Genomic DNA, 15,233 nt, shown 5'->3' with positions numbered 1-15,233 from the left:
GGACAAATTGACATTTACTTAAGAAAATTATGGATCACATAAGTGCAAGGGATCATTTATTCCTTCCTCCCTCCTTCTCTCCTCCCTCCCTCCCTCCCTCCCTCCCTCCCTTCCTTCCTTCCTTCCTTCCTTCCTTCCTTCCTTCCTTCCTTCCTTCCTTCCTTCCTTCCTTCCTTCCTTCCTTCCTTCCTTCCTTCCTTCCTTCCTCCTTCCTTCCTTCCTTCCTCTTTTTTTCCTTCCCTTATTTCACTGCTTATAATCTCATTTCTGTGATCCAAGGCCAAGGGCCTATCATTGCTAGGTACGATTGAATTTTTTGTTTGTTTGTTTGTTTCTCTCCATACCACAGATGAGCAGATCATCTGGTATTTGTTCTTCTTCTTCTGACTTTTTTAACCTAATATAATGTGCTCCAGTTCCATCTATTTTGCAATGACTGGGAAGATTTCATCTTTTCTTATAGCCGCACAGTGTTTCATTATATCTCTATGCCACCACTTCTTTATCCGTTCATCTGTCATTTGACATGTGGGTTGCTTCTATATTTTGGCTATGGCGGGATGTCCACTCTTTCATTTCTGATATTACCAATTTGTGTCCTTTTTTAAAAAATATATATATATAGAGAGAGAGTTTGGCTTGTTACTGGTAACAGTAACAAGCTGGGTCTCATTCTCCTGACCCTGAAAGAGCCTTCAATGCAGCATGGTTGGGAAGGACGAGTAAAGAGAGGCTTCTATAATCTCAGGGCTAGGACGAATGGAGACGTTACTGAGACAGCTCAAGAAATTCGACGATCAATGGGATGATGATGATGATGATGAGAGTTTGGCTAGAGAGTTATTGGTTGTATTCCTCTTTTCAATGAACCAGTTTTTAGTTTTGTTTATTTTGTTCCCATCAAGTTCACGTTTTCAATTTCATTTATGCTTTGATTTTTATTTATCTTAAATCTTGAAATTTGATTCAGTTTGCTCTTTTTTCTGAAGATGGAGGCTTATACTGTTGATTTTCCTTTTTCTCGAATGTGTGCATTCAATGCAATACATTTCCCTGTAAACGCTACTCACTCTCACTGCATCCCACATCAAGTTGCCGTTTTAATTTTCATTTACCTAAAAATACTTAACATTTTTTCTCATGAGAGTTCTTCTTTGATATTGAGGAGTGTGTGGCTTCATCTAAAGTATGTTGAGGTTTTCCCACCTGTCTTTCTATCAATCTCTAGTTCACTTCCATTAAACTAGAGAAGGCCGTAGATGATTTCTCGTCCTCTAAATCAATCAAGGTGTATTTTAATGGTCCAGAATGTGACAGATCTTGTTCCACGCCGCTAGCAATGTTCCACGAGCCCCTGGCAATCCTTAGCTGTGCTTCAGGTTCTCTGGCCGGCTGGCACGCGTGGGCTTCTCCTTTCTCATGCTGCACTGCCGGTCTCTGCATTGGCCCCTCAGTCCCTCCAACCATGGGAGCCAGACTTGGGTCTGATCCCACTTCTCTCGCTGATCTAAGAAACCGCAGGTTTTCAGTGTGTCTGGTTTCTCACGCAGGTGGCTGGAACGACAACAAAATTTCTTGCTTGTTGGACTGAGGCTCGTCCCAAGCAGACCTGGTACGCTGGCCCCAGTGGTGAGCAGAGCGGTTTCTGCCCAACTCGGGACTCTCCTGCTGGGCTGCAAAGCCTCAGCCCCCCCGTCTGAGCTTCTCTCTGCCTGACGCTGCTCCCCCTTCGCCTTCCGAGTCTTCCTCTCCAGCACTGGTTGCACGCCCAGAGCGCACCCCTCTTAGAACCCAGCCGACAGCACAGCGCAACCAGGAGCACGGCGCTGATTCCTGGGGCGCCAGAGAGACAGTGACCGCTGGACTCGCTAGAGGCAACAGGGCAGGCTCCACCTGTCCCCTCCCCCAGGCCCAGATAGTCCTGGCGGACAGAGCCATCCCCCGTGGAGTCTGACCCCATGTCAGAGCCCCTCGGCATTGTGCCTCTCCAGAGTCCAGAAACGGGGAGACAGAACATCTTCCTGCTTTCCCTCCAGACCACTGCTCAGGTCGGTCAGTCTTTCACCAGCTCCGCTGGCGCCTTCCCGGGACACAGAGCGCCTCTTTGGGAAGAAACAAGGCTTCGTTCCCACCTGGAACTCCACAGCCAAGAGTCCCGGGCTGCACCTGCAGGACAGAGTGGCTGAGAGATGACGGCCACGTGCCCGGGACAGCCCAGAGTGGCGCCGACATGGGCGAGCACTTCAGGGGCGAGTCACCGGCCCTGGAGGAGGAGAATGAAGGAGTGTGTGACCCCGCCGTGCACCGGGCTGAGGTGGCTGGGAAGGGAGCAGTTTGTTGTGTCAGGGGCATGGCAGGACCTGGAGCCACTTGGCTCCTTAGTGACTTCAAATGCCTAAGGACGGTCCCACAGTGGCCCCTGTGTTGCTGGCCGAGATTTCCTTTCCATGAGTTCCGCTTGTCCAGTGACAGTGAGGAAGCCTCATGTCAGGGTTACACCCTCACATGGCTGGCTGGGTTCCCTTGCTCCAGGCAGGAGAGGTGCCAGTCTATAGTCCTGGGGGCTGTAGGGACAGCTCTGAGCACAGCGTGGTCCCTTGATACTTCACAGCTGACGAGCTCAGGCTGACCGCCTGCCAGCAGCCGTCTGGGAGATACTGGGAGATACAGCATCACAGACTCCCCCAACTCAGGAGGACCTGAGAGGTCACCAGCCCAGCCTGGTCTGGCATGTTCTTTTCTTTTTCTATAGAATTAATTACTTAAATTTTAAAAAAATGAATCTTCATGATCTTAACCAAAAGGCCAAGAAGTGAACTGGAACTGGAATGATAGCACAGCGGGTAGGGCATTTGCCTTGCATGCGGCCAACCCGGGTTCGATTCCTCCATCCCTCTTGGAGAGCCCGGCAAGCTACCGAGAGTATCCCGCCCACATGGTAGAGCCTGGGAAGCTACCCGTGGCGTATTGGATATGCCAAAGACAGTAACAACAAGTCTCACAATGGAGACATTACTGGTGCCCGCTCGAGCAAATCAATGAACAAATTGATGAATCTCCATGAGATAGAGCATTATAAAGCTGTTCATGATTGGGTTTCAGTCATACAAATGCTCCAACACCCATCCCTCCAGCAGTGTAATTTCCCAGTGCCAATGTCCCCAGTTTCCCTCCCAATCCCCCCAAACCATCATCCCCCACCCCAGCCTGCCTCCACAGCAGGCACCTCTCTTATATCTTTCTCTCTGTCTCCATCTCTGTCCCTGTCTCTGTCTCTCTCTCTCTCTCTCTCTCTCTCTGTCTCTCTCATTTTCGGCCTTATGGTTTTCAATACAGATGCTGAAAGGTTTTCATGTATATCCTTGTATCTACTTTCAACACTTAGTTCTTGTCCACAGTGACCGTTTCCGACTAATGTTGTCCTAGTGGGCCCTTCTCTATCTCGGTCTGCCGTGTTCTGACTGTTGCCAATAATGGAAGCGGTAGACTTTGATTTAACTTCCCTGAGTCTGCTGCTAAGACGAGGTCCCCTGGGAGAGCTGCCCTGGGAGGAATCAGGCTGAATCTCAGGGTCCGGATCCCACAGGAAGGGCTCGATGAAGCCAGACACTCAAGACCTTCCTGTCCTTCAAACTTGAGCTCTGAAGATGGTCTCCCTGTCTCCCTTGGCTTCCCCCCAAGGGGCCTGGATCTTTATTCCCTCTCCCTCCCCCCCTTTAGTATATAAGTTGGGAATTAAACTCCTTAGGGAAACTACTGGAAATTTTCTGCATGTATTTGACCATCAACTAATGTGTATTAAGTACATTCATAACAATAGGAAAAGTAGACTAGAGGCATCTTTGATATTTTTTCCCCCTCCCATTAAAAAGAAGCTAGGATTAACTTTAAAAATTTCAAGTTAAACAAGATTCAGTGAAAGACACACTGCCTTCATGTTCTTCAAAGGCAAGTGAGCAGAGATGGGCTGGAGCGAACCTAATTACGTTTCCTTTAATGTGAGCCAGCGCTTTGCCTGACACCCCTTCTGCATCTCGCCGTCACGGCCCCATGGCGGGACATTGATTTTTTCCGAGGGCTCTCTTTGAACATGAAAGCCGTTTTTCCAGTTGTTGTTGTGTGATTTTTTTCCCCCCTTCCCCTTGTGAGCACAGTGATAAGAACTGATCGATAATTACATTGTTGGATAAAAATGAATATAAATTTTATTGGAAAACAACAAGAGCAACAAGGTGAGGGGAGCACGGCGCAGCCCCCCCGCCCACACACCTCAGCACACACAGTGAAGGGTTGGCCCCCTCAGGACCGTCCCCAGCCCTGTCCCCATGAAAGCGGGTCTGGCCCAGAGCCACACTGTCCAGTTGCTTCAGCTGCAGCCCGTTGGCTGCGTGTCAGGAACTCGCTGGTTTGGAAAGACTGTGCGCCCCCCCCCCAAATCCTAGACCTCTGGGGATACCGTCCCCCTCCTCAAGTCTTTAGAGGAGAGAACTTCACAGGCTCTCTTGGCGAGGCGTCTCCTGCTGACCCTTGTTCTTGACGTCCAGCTGATGCCTTGGGCTATCCACGTCCCCAGAGTCCAGCAGGCTGGCTGGGGATGTCCTGGGCATGTGTGGGGAACTCACAGGGCCGCCGCCGTCAGATTGGCGATGGTGTCCAGCTGTGCAGGGGCCTTACAGAAGGAGCTAGAAAGAGGTTAAGTGCCCGGCGGCCTGCCCTGGCCTCTCCACCCCCCAGAGTTCCCCATCCTCCCCCTTTTCCTGCACCTCCTGCCTGTGGCCTCACCACTGCCATCCTCAGATTACTGTCACTGTCACTGTCATCCTGTTGCTCATCCATTTGCTCGAGCGGGCACCAGTAATGTCTCCATTGTGAGACTTGTTACTGTTTTTGGCATATCGAATATGCCATGGGTAGCTTGCCAGGCTCTGCTGTGTGGGCGGGATACTCTCGGTATCTCCGAGAGGGATGGAAGACTCGAACCCGGGTCGGCTGCGTGCAAGGTAAGTGTCCTACCCGCTGTGCTATCGTTCTTCAGATAAAGTCCTTAAACTCCACCACGTTCCATCACGTGTCCCTGACAGAGCGGTCAGCGCGGTCCCGCCCAGCCCTACTCCTTGCTTCTGTTCAAGCACAATTTCTGGCCAAACACTCCCCAGTCCCATCCAGCGGCAGCCCTGCAAGCCCACCTCACAGCTGGTGCGTGACAAATATGGGCCCCAAGTTCACACGAGAAAGCGCCGAGAAGCCATGAGAAAGCACCCAGTGACTTTTAACATAAACATCTCAGGAAGCGTCTCGAATTCAGCTTATAAAAAAAAAAAAAAGCCCTGGAGACAGACTCAGCCCTGGAAGGTTGGCAGCGCGGAAACGCCGCACTTGGCCAGCAGGCGGCGCCCGTGCCCTGCCTCCAGCCGCCGGGGTCCCTGCCCAGGAAACAAAGATGAGGGTTTTGAGTTGCTGGTTTCCAAAAGCAACCTCGAGTTTCCAACCCAGCAGCATGTGTGTGAGGATTCAGGAGGACTGCATTACATTTCGTGTATTTTTACTTCACGACAAGAGACGCAGGTGGTTTTCTGTGTCCCCCAGTTGTCTTTCCTAAGGGTGCTGGTTAGCAGTGTGGGGCCAGGGGGCTGCGGGAGCCGAGGGGTCCCTGGCCGCGCACCCCCTACACACCACAGCGCGTGTGCATGAACTGCATCGCCTACAGGGCTGGGTCCCTCAGAAACGGCCGCATCTCTGCGCTGGGCCCATGGGTGACTTTTTTTCTTTTTGCTTTTATTTTTTTTGGGGGGGGTCACACTCGGCGATTCACAGGGGTCACTCCTGACTCTGCACTCAGGAATCACCCCTGAGTGCTCAGGGGACCATATGGGATGCTGGGAATCGAACCCGGGTCGGCCGCGTGCAAGGCAAATGCCCTACCCACTGTGCTATTGCTCCAGCCCCCCATGGGTAAGTTTTTAAACACCAAAAGCGCTTAGTGTTTTGATGGTGCACAGTCCCTGCAGTCAAGGGTGTGAGCAAAAGCTGTTCCCGGGGTGCAAACTCTGCCCATTCCCCTGTGTGGCAGCCCGGGGGGGCCTCTGTGCATCTGTCAGGGGTGAACAACACGGTGCCCCTAGGGACTGGAGAGTGGGTACTGGGTCAGGGGGACGAGATCCAGGCCCCCGAGGAACCTCAAGGGACAGAGGGCTGAAGTGCCAGGCTGGGTCTGGGGGCTGCTGCTGGGGCCTTGGTGGCACCAAGGTGAGGTGGCATGAGGAGGCTCTGGGGACAGCTGAGAGCTGGAGGACGGGCGAGCCAGGAGTCATGCCTGGGTCCTGCTGGGTGGTGCTGCGGTGCTAGGGGGCTTCTCTGCCAACCCCCACTGGGACCATCCTCAGTCAGTGTGCCCGGGGGGCCATGGGGACAGGGCCTGGGAACCACTGGGGGAGGGGCTGCTGGCACAAGGGGCCTTCTGAACTGCCGTGTGGGGCTCTGGGTAGCTGCTTCCTGGCAGGTGGACACCCCCAACTGTGACCTTGATGCCCGAGGCCCTTATGAGAGGCTCCTGCACTCCCCCCGACTGGAGAAGGCCCCTTGGGGCTCCCTGTGGGAGGCGCCGTCTCCCCCCTCCCCCCGCTGATGGGCACTGTTGGGGTCTGACTCCTTCAGACTCAGGTGCCAGGCCCTCCTCACGCCCCTCCTAGGAGGCCCGAGGAGAACAGGCAGCAGCTGCCGCTCAGCCCCCCGTGGGGGGCTGGGGGGGGGGCAGGAAGTGGCAGGATCCCGAGGCCCAGGGCTTGAGGCAGTGGCATCCCCCTCCTGGCGCCCAGGAGTCAGGGAGAAGCATAGACACACTCATGGAGGGGCTCCCGGGCTCCTGCCCCCTCTCCAGGACACCGCGTCCAGCCAGTTTCCCCCTGGACCCTTGACAACGAAGCTCTGAGACGAGAAAGGGCACCGTCAGGGCCGCGTTCACAATACCGCGGGTTTACATAGCACCTTTTTCTTCCCGAAGGGCCTTTGCCCCTGTCCCCTGGGCCACCGGCCGGCTGGAGGAAAGCCTTGCGGGGCGCCGAGCAGGGGGAGCGAGGCGGGGCCGGGGCGCCCGTCACTGGGCGCCCACCTGGTACTTGAGGATGTAGGAGTAGAAGCTGTGGTTGGCGTTCTCCAGCACCATCACGTACACCTCCTGGCACCCGGCCGTGCTGTAGCTGCCCTCCCAGTAGCCGTCGCTGTTCAGGGTCAGGGGCCACGTGTCCTGCCCCTTCACCAGGGCCTTGGCCACCCCGTGCAGCTTCAGTTTGAAGGGCACGTGGCGGTTGGCTGGGAGCACGCCGGACAGCGGCTCCAGCAGCTCGTTGCCGGGGCCCCAGTTGCCGAAGCTCTCGGGGAACACGGGCCAGCTGACCTTGCTGTTGCTGCAGCACACGAGGTAGTTGAGGACGAACGCGTAGTTGCCCGCGTCCTGCCGCTTCTTGACGAAGATCTTGAGCGCGAACTTGCCGGCGTGCGGCAGCTGCACGCGGAGCTCGGTGCGCTGCTCGCGCCGCAGCTGGAAGATGTAGCGCCGCTGCGTCTCCTCCGTGCCCGGCCCGTTGTCGCCGTGCAGGGACGCCAGCACGCTGAGGCCCTCGTCCACGCCGAAGCTGACGGCGCAGCGGCCGTCGCGCGTGTGGATGACGGGGTCGCGGTGCGAGGGCTTGGCGATGCCCAGCTGCTCCGACAGCCAGCTGGGGCCCACGGGCTGGTGCAGCTCGGCCGGCAGCCGCACACCCGCGTCCACGTAGTTGCACTGCAGCGTGTACTCGAGCACCGAGCTGTACACGTCGGTGCGGCCCTTGGCGAAGATCTGCAGCTTGTGCGTGCCCATGGTGGGGGGGTACACGTCCAGCTTCATCCCGTTCTTGCGCAGGCTCAGCAGCCCGTGCTCCTGCTTGCCGTTGAGCATGAACATGAAGGGCGTGGGCGCGCAGCTCTCCACGGTGATCGTGGCCTTCCCGTTCACTGTGGACACAGAGCCGGGCTCGTGGAGGTGCGGGGAGGCAGGGCCAGATGCTGACCAGCTGCTCTCTGCTGCCCCCTCCCTCTTCACAGCGAGAGGTGTGGGACCCCCATGCAATTCGCCTTTGGCTTGTGAGTTGAGGGCTCTGCGGGTGCTGAGGGCCCTGTGGGCTGAGGGCTCTGTGGGTGCCAGGGGCTCTGTGGGTGCTGAGGGCTCTGTGGGTGCTGAGGGCTGTGTGGGTGCCAGGGGCTGTGTGGGTGCTGAGGGCTCTGTGGGTGCTGAGGGCTGTGTGGGTGCTGAGGGCTGTGTGGGTGCTCAGGGCCGTGTGGGTGCTCAGGGCTGTGTGGGTGCTGAGGGCTCTGGGTGCCAGGGGCTGTGTGGGTGCTGAGGGCTATCTGGGTGCTGAGGGCTGTGTGGGTGCTGAGGCTGTGTGGGTGCTGAGGGCTGTGTGGGTGCTGAGGGCTCTGTGGGTGCCAGGGGCTGTGTGGGTGCTGAGGGCTCTGTGGGCTGAGGGCTGTGTGGGTGCTGAGGGCTGTGTGGGTGCTGAGGGCTGTGTGGGTGCTGAGGGCTGTGTGGTGCCAGGGGCTGTGTGGGTGCTGAGGGCTGTGTGGGTGCTGAGGGCTCTGTGGGCTGAGGGCTGTGTGGGTGCTGAGGGCTATGTGGGTGCTGAGGGCTCTGTGGGTGCCAGGGGCTGTGTGGGTGCTGAGGGCTCTGTGGGCTGAGGGCTGTGTGGGTGCTGAGGGCTGTGTGGGTGCTGAGGGCTCTGTGGGCTGAGGGCTGTGTGGGTGCTGAGGGCTCTGTGGGCTGAGGGCTGTGTGGGTGCTGAGAGCTGTGTGGGTGCTGAGGGCTGTGTGGGTGCCAGGGGCTGTGTGGGTGCTGAGGGCTGTGTGGGTGCTGAGAGCTGTGTGGGTGCTGAGGGCTGTGTGGGTGCCAGGGGCTGTGTGGGTGCTGAGGGCTCTCTGTGCTGAGGGCTGTGTGGGTGCTGAGGGTTCTGGGTGCTGTGGGTGCTCTGAGCGCCATGAAATTACCACCTGTTAGGAAACCTTTGTTGAGGCAAGTCAGCAGCAAGCAAGCCCTGGCCGTGAGCGCGGTGGACACTGACCCTCCGTCCGCCTGCGTCTCCCAGCAGCCAGGGGCCTGGGAGCGTGGAAGGTGGGAGGGAAGGTCAGCTACACCCTTATAGGACAGTTCAGCTGCCGTCCTGCCACGCAGCCGCAGGGACAAGGCTGGGTCCTGCCTTGGGGTGAGGGCACGGGCGGGACAGCCTGCACCCTCTGAGGCGGCCCCAGATTGGGGGTGCTTCCCCTTGAAGGCAGAGCTGTGCCTACCGGGACAAAACCTGAGGCCATGACCCTAAGCATGTCACCTGGTGTCCCGGGGCCATGACCCTAAGCATGTCACCTGGTGTCCCGGGCACCGGACTCTATAAGTGGTCCAACTGCCCCTCCCCCGTACACCCCCCACTCTAGACCCTTCTGGGTCTGCATGAACACAGCCAACTATGGGGTCCCTGAGAGGTTGGGGCCAGCAGGGCCGAGGCTGTGTCCTCCCAACTGGGACCCACAGGCCACAAGCAGGGCTGAGCAAGGTCTGGCAGGGGTGGGTAGGGAACCAGGGCGGATTCCTCTGATTGCCGGCAGTGTGACCTCCGGCACATCCTGCCACTAGGGAGCGCGCCTGGTGGGACACCGACTGGATGGGAGGAGCGCGCACCTGGTAGGGCTCCTTGTGCATGGGTCGAGCGCGCGCCTGGTGGGGTACCGAGTGCACGGGCCGAGTGCGCGCCTCTTGGGGCTCCTCGGCGCGCGCCTCTTGGGGCTCCTCGTGCACGGGCCGAGCGCGCGCCTGGTGGGGCACGGAGTGCATGGGCGGAACATGCGCCCGGCGGGGCACCGAGTACACGGGCACTACCTGTTCTGATCACCGGGACATCCGGGCGGGCGCTGAGCAGCCCCTTGTTGTAGAACTCGCTCTTGTGGTACATGTTGTTTTCAAACTGGTGCAGCGACTGCGGGGGCTTGAGCAGCTGCCAGTTCTTGTTGTCGGGGAAGTGGTCCTCGATGAAGAGCGCCGGGTGGGTGAGGAAGTAGAACTCGTTGTACCTGCAGCGGGAGGCCGTGAGCGGGCGCCGACACCCCGGGGGCTCCCGGAGGGAAGCAGCAGCGTCCTCTCCACCCTCTCCGGCCCCCGAGTTGCTCTGCCAGGGGGAAGCCGGGCCCCCACCCACCGCAGGCAGGAGCTGCTCCCCAAGGCGCTGGGGGCGGCTCAGGTGAGTGACAGACACTCCTCTGGTCGGGGGAGGGCAGCTGACAGAGCACAGGGGTGGGGGCCTGTGTGTGGGGTCTGAGCCCGCCTCCTGTTTGCCCCTAGGAGCGGGGTTGTGGGGACTCAAAAGCAGGCAGAGTTCTCCTTCCTGGAACCCCGGCTGCTGCAGGCTTCAGCGCCCGGGACGAGGGCCCGTCTCAGGTTAAGGCCAGGGTTGGGGGCAACATGACCCAGAGGCCAGCACCCTCCAGGCTCCCCGCCCAAATGTGGCCCCTTTGTCCCAGACACCGTGGGCTGCCCTCAGGCCAGAGCAGATGGAGCTCAGTGTATAGGGGAGCAGGGGGGCCAAACTGGGCCTCCCACACGGCAATACAACCAGTGGGGCTGAAAGACGGGGCCAGAGGGAATGCTCCCTGGAGTGCGCATGCTCGTGTACGCACACAGACATGTGCATGCGCACACCTGCGGCCTCTAGGATCTGCTGGAGGCCCTTGAGGGTCTGGGCTCGGTCCCTGCCAGGGGTGAGGGGTTCCCCAGGGCCCTCCTCCAATCCTTGTTCACCCATGGCCTCCTTCCACCCGGGGGCCCCCACTTCTGCAGGCCCTTAGAGGGGAGATGCGCACTCACAGGAAAGTGAACTTGGAGGTGGCGGCGTCCACCAGGCCGCTGCCCCAGGTGCTGTCCAGCAGGTGCCAGCGGCCGTCCAGGAACACGGCGTTCCAGGCGTGGTCGAACTCCCCCGAGAAGCTCTGGCCCATCTGGTAGCCGAAGCCCTTGGAATAGCCGGGCACCGTGAGGCACTGCACTCCCGCGACCCTGCGGGCAGGCGGGCTCTCAGAGGGGCTCGTGCGGGGGCCGGACCCCGACCCCTGCTCAGCCAGTCCCTCTGCTGCAGCCCCAGCATGGCACGGGGACCCCGGCTGGCTGGGGGCCCTGTGGTCTGACGCCTGGCACGGAATCACTCTCCAAAGGACTCTCTCCGCGGTTGGTGGCTGCGCTGGTCAGGCCCAGCCCAAGGGCCCCCCTACGCCCCAGGCAGCTTTCCTGTGTGCCTCACGGGGCTCCTGCTGTGTCTCCTGGGCTCTGTCCCTGGCACGTCCCCAGAGCCACTGACCCTTCCTGCACCTGCACTTCTCTGCTGGGGACAGGCCCTCCCCAAGGCCCCCCCACAGGCTCTTCGGGGAGAGGGCCCTTTTGACAGTGATCCCTAGATCCGGAGGGGCACTGAAGTGCTCCCGGTCGGGGGGGGGGCGCTCAGCCAGCAGAGAGGGACGGGGGTCGAGCAGGGATATGGGGGTCACTGCAGCAGCGGCCCCGCACACAGCGAGTGGAGAGAAGGAGCCTTTTGTAGGAATGAGAAGGACAAAGAAGGAAAGAGAAGGAGAGGAGGAAGGATGGACAAGAGGTCACAGTTGGGATTGGGGCTGGAAGTCATGGGGGTAGGGGGTTCGGCTACACGGCGAAGGCAGAGTCAGCAACAGGAAGCAGGGTGTCCAGACGATGACAGCCGGGCCCGAACCCTGGGCTGGCGCCACAGCAGCGGGCGGGTGCTGCCTTACCCCCACCCCCCACACCACGCCACACATGGTCCCCTGTGTCCCGCCAGGCATGACTCCTGAGCGCAGAGCCAGGAGTCAGCCCTGAGCACTTCTGGGTGTGGCCCCCCAGTAGACAAATAACAAAACAAAACAAAACAAAACCAAAACTCTGTGTGTGTCGGAGGCAGGCTGTGGGTGGGGGGATGCTGGAACACTGCCTGGAAGCCAACGGCGAAAGCCCGTCATGGAGTCTTCATATCCAATACAAGCGTTTCTCTTACAGGTTCCTCATACAGCCTCCCTGTTAGCTGACAAGAAGCTATGAAACATGCGGTGCCTGTATGTGTGTGAATGCATGTGTGCCTCCATATGCACATCCCTGCATGAGCACCTGTGCACGTCCATCCCTGTGTGCATATGACATGTGAAATCATGTGTGTGAGTGGACATCTCTGTCTGTGTGTATGTGTGTATACATCCCTGTATGTGTGTGTGTACATGTGCATCCTTGTATATGCACATGCTGTATGTGTGTGCATATATGTGCATGCACAACTCCATGTGTGTGCCTGAGCATTCCTATGTGTGCTCGTACATGTGCTTATGTGTGTGTACACTCCTTGTGTGTGTGTGTGAGCACTGAATTGGGAGTAGCTCCCAGCATCACTTGTGTACACCGAAAATGAAACTTTTTAAAATCCACAAACTCGACTTACAATCATGTTTGGATGAGCCCATTTCCCTTCTGGCCAGAGCAGCCCACAGCAGCCATAGTAGGGGTGGTGGGGGAGGGAGGGGTAGAGAGCAACTGTTTTGCAGGAAGTGGCTGGGGAGGGGGGCGGGGAGATGGGCGCCTGCTGGGCGGAAGGGAAGGAGCAGGGTGTGCAGGGATGGGCTCCCGGCTCCAGGCAGAGTGAAACGGAGTGGGCGCTGCTGGTCATCCTCCTGGGAGGACAGTGCCCCCGGGGCGTGGGGGATTTGAGGACCAGATGAGGAGCAGGAGTGACGGCCCCCAGGAGCTGAGGGGGCTGGGCAGGGAGATCAGGGGCCAGGTGTTTGTGGTGTGTGGAGAGCAAGGGCCAATCCCACCCCTGGAGTTCCCTCCTGTGTGATTTTGCCAGGCACCTCCCGGGCAACGGGGAAGCTGGCATTCAGACTCTCCCGACAGGCGAGGAGAAGCCCAGAGGGCAGTGGGCAATGCCTGGGGCGGAGAAAGATGAAAGGTTCCGGCTGTGCCCCTAAGCCACGCTCTGCGGGTGTGAGGAGGTTTTATTCCGGCACAAACGTGCAAGAGGGATTGGACGGAACACAGAGCACCACTGGCAACGACGTCCCAGTTCCCGCACAGTCGTGGAACTAGTGGTTCTAGGTACGGGCAGGGCCACTTCCTGTCCTCGAGGGGCCAGGGCGGGCCAGGCTCCGTGCTGGCCGGCTACACCAGGTGATGGCTAAGGGGCAGGATGCATTTCACACATGAAGGCTATGAAGTAGAAAACCACACGTTTATATTAAGCAAGACAAATGCACACTACTCCCCATATAAGCTCCCCGGCTCTCCTGGACGTGCTCATAGTTGGGATCTAAGTGTCACTTAAATGCCAGTGACAAGCAACCAGTGGGAAGGAGCACTGTATTGGCGGAATCTGGGAGAGCTGAAGAAGGGGGAGGGGCGAGAGACCTTCCTGCTTTCTCCAGTCCTCACAGGGAGGCAACATAGAGGCACCAGGGAGCTTTGATTTGTGGTTTTACCTTCCGGTTGGCTGCGTGTAGGCAAGCACCTGACCCGCCGTGTTAGGGTCCCGCCTAACGGGACACCTGTGCCTTCTGCACACCTACAGTCAGGGCTAAGCCTTCCTCACCCTCGGTCCACATCGGTGGAATCTTCATATTCGCCTCTCTGCTCTCTTCCCTTTCGTCTGACATGCCCTTTGGTGGAGCCCAGTACTTCTGATCCCAGCGACGCGCCCCCGGAGCCCTCAGGGACGCTCTCTCCAACAGGTGAGGAAGAAACTGCCTCAGCCAGGGACACACGAGGGCCAGAGCAGTCTTGGGGCAGTGCATGGAGCCTTACTGCCGCCCAGGGTCCATGTCACCGTCCATCAGCGGGAGGAGGGCAGTGGAGTCCCCGCTCTGAGGAGGCAGGCTAACGCATCCGCGTTGGGCTGACCTAGGCAGTCACGCCTCGGCCTTTGGAAGCCTGTCACTGCTCTGCTCTGTGAGAGCGGGAAGTTGGAGGTAACAGGGTGACAGTGATGGAGACAGCCCCGAAGCGTCAAGCCACAGGCTGGTAACAAGCTCCCAGAACTCCTTGGGCTGGTGTGGCTGGAGCGGAGATGGGGCAGGCAGGTAATGCAGGGGGGTGGTGCTGATGCAGGGTTGGGAGAGGGGGAGTCAGGCTCAGCTCCTTGCAGGGAAGTGAAGCCGAGTTCATCTTGCCGTGGACAATGCAGGCAGAAAAGAACAGGCTGGCATGCTTGCCGGGTGGACGAGGGAGGACAGAGAGCTGGAACCCTGGCATTAGCGCTAACAACAGAAAAAAGTCACCTAGAGCGACGGGGAGCACATGAATGACGCTGCTCAGTTGTCGGAGTCCCCCCCTTCATCAAGCCGGCAGCTCAGGAGGGAGGCGGATGAGCCGGCAGGAGGGATGATGGCCGTTTGGGGACGGCTCTTACACAGAGACCACCAGCTCCACAAACAGGTAGTGACAGAAGCACAGGCCCTGGGCAGGAAGGGACTCGGCTAGCGCGTGCGCAGAACCTCCCGAGTTGCTTACAGCTGGGCGAGGCACGAATGAGGTCACTGATCTTTAAGAGACATTCGGGGGCTGCTGGCATGTGTGTGGAGCCCAGAGTGCTGGGCTCATGGCCCAGAGAGCCGCCAAGGGGGCCGGTCCTGCACGCGACAGCAATCAGCTAAGAGCCCGACTCTAAGACAGGCGGAAACACGGAGGTGCTGTCAGGACCCTCTGGGGCCAGCTCTCGTCTCCGCCGTTAGCAATCAGCCAGGCTGGCGTGGACAGTCACACTCCCCAGGTAGGTGACAATTTCCTGAGTCTGAGAGGGTTTGTAGGAAAGACCAATAGGACAAAACCTCCAGCTCTCAACAAAGAAAGAAGGTTAAAAATCAAACCAGGGGCTGGAGCGATAGCCCAGGGGGTAGGGCATTTGCCTTGCATGCGGCCAACCCAGGTTCGATTCTCAGCATCCCATATGGTTCCCTGAGCACCACCAGGAGTAATTTCCGAGTTGCATGAGCCAGGAATAACCCCTGTGCATCACCAGATGTGACCCAAAAAGCAAAAAAAAAAAAAAAAAAAAAAAAAAAAAAATCAATGAAACCAACCCACCAAAGTGATGTGAGCAGACTCAGGTGCCAGATAGAGTCCCAGTGTGCAGGTGGGGAAACAGAGGCTCCCAGAGGTCAGGGAGCAAACAGCCCGA

The 15,233-nt window shown here is 58.4% G+C and overlaps 1 protein-coding gene across 1 annotated transcript in view; it reads right to left on the bottom strand.

Annotated features, from left to right (window-relative positions):
* Positions 1 to 4,297: 4,297 nt before the first annotated feature.
* Positions 4,298 to 15,233, bottom strand: part of KY (kyphoscoliosis peptidase) — a 35,544-nt gene continuing 24,608 nt past the window's right edge. Inside the window, exons 8-10 of the mRNA XM_055127624.1 lie at positions 10,880 to 11,068; positions 9,899 to 10,089; positions 4,298 to 7,989 (exon numbers count right to left, since the gene is read on the bottom strand). Of these exons, the coding sequence (XP_054983599.1) occupies positions 7,094 to 7,989; positions 9,899 to 10,089; positions 10,880 to 11,068 (1,276 nt within the window). The 3' untranslated portion in view covers positions 4,298 to 7,093. The remainder of the gene's footprint in view (positions 7,990 to 9,898; positions 10,090 to 10,879; positions 11,069 to 15,233) is intronic.

This window comes from Sorex araneus, chromosome 2 (genome assembly GCF_027595985.1).
Source record: "Sorex araneus isolate mSorAra2 chromosome 2, mSorAra2.pri, whole genome shotgun sequence".
Classification (NCBI taxonomy): domain Eukaryota; kingdom Metazoa; phylum Chordata; class Mammalia; order Eulipotyphla; family Soricidae; genus Sorex; species Sorex araneus.
Note: the sequence above shows the minus strand (reverse complement) of the source record. Positions and strands in the feature narration are given on the sequence as shown.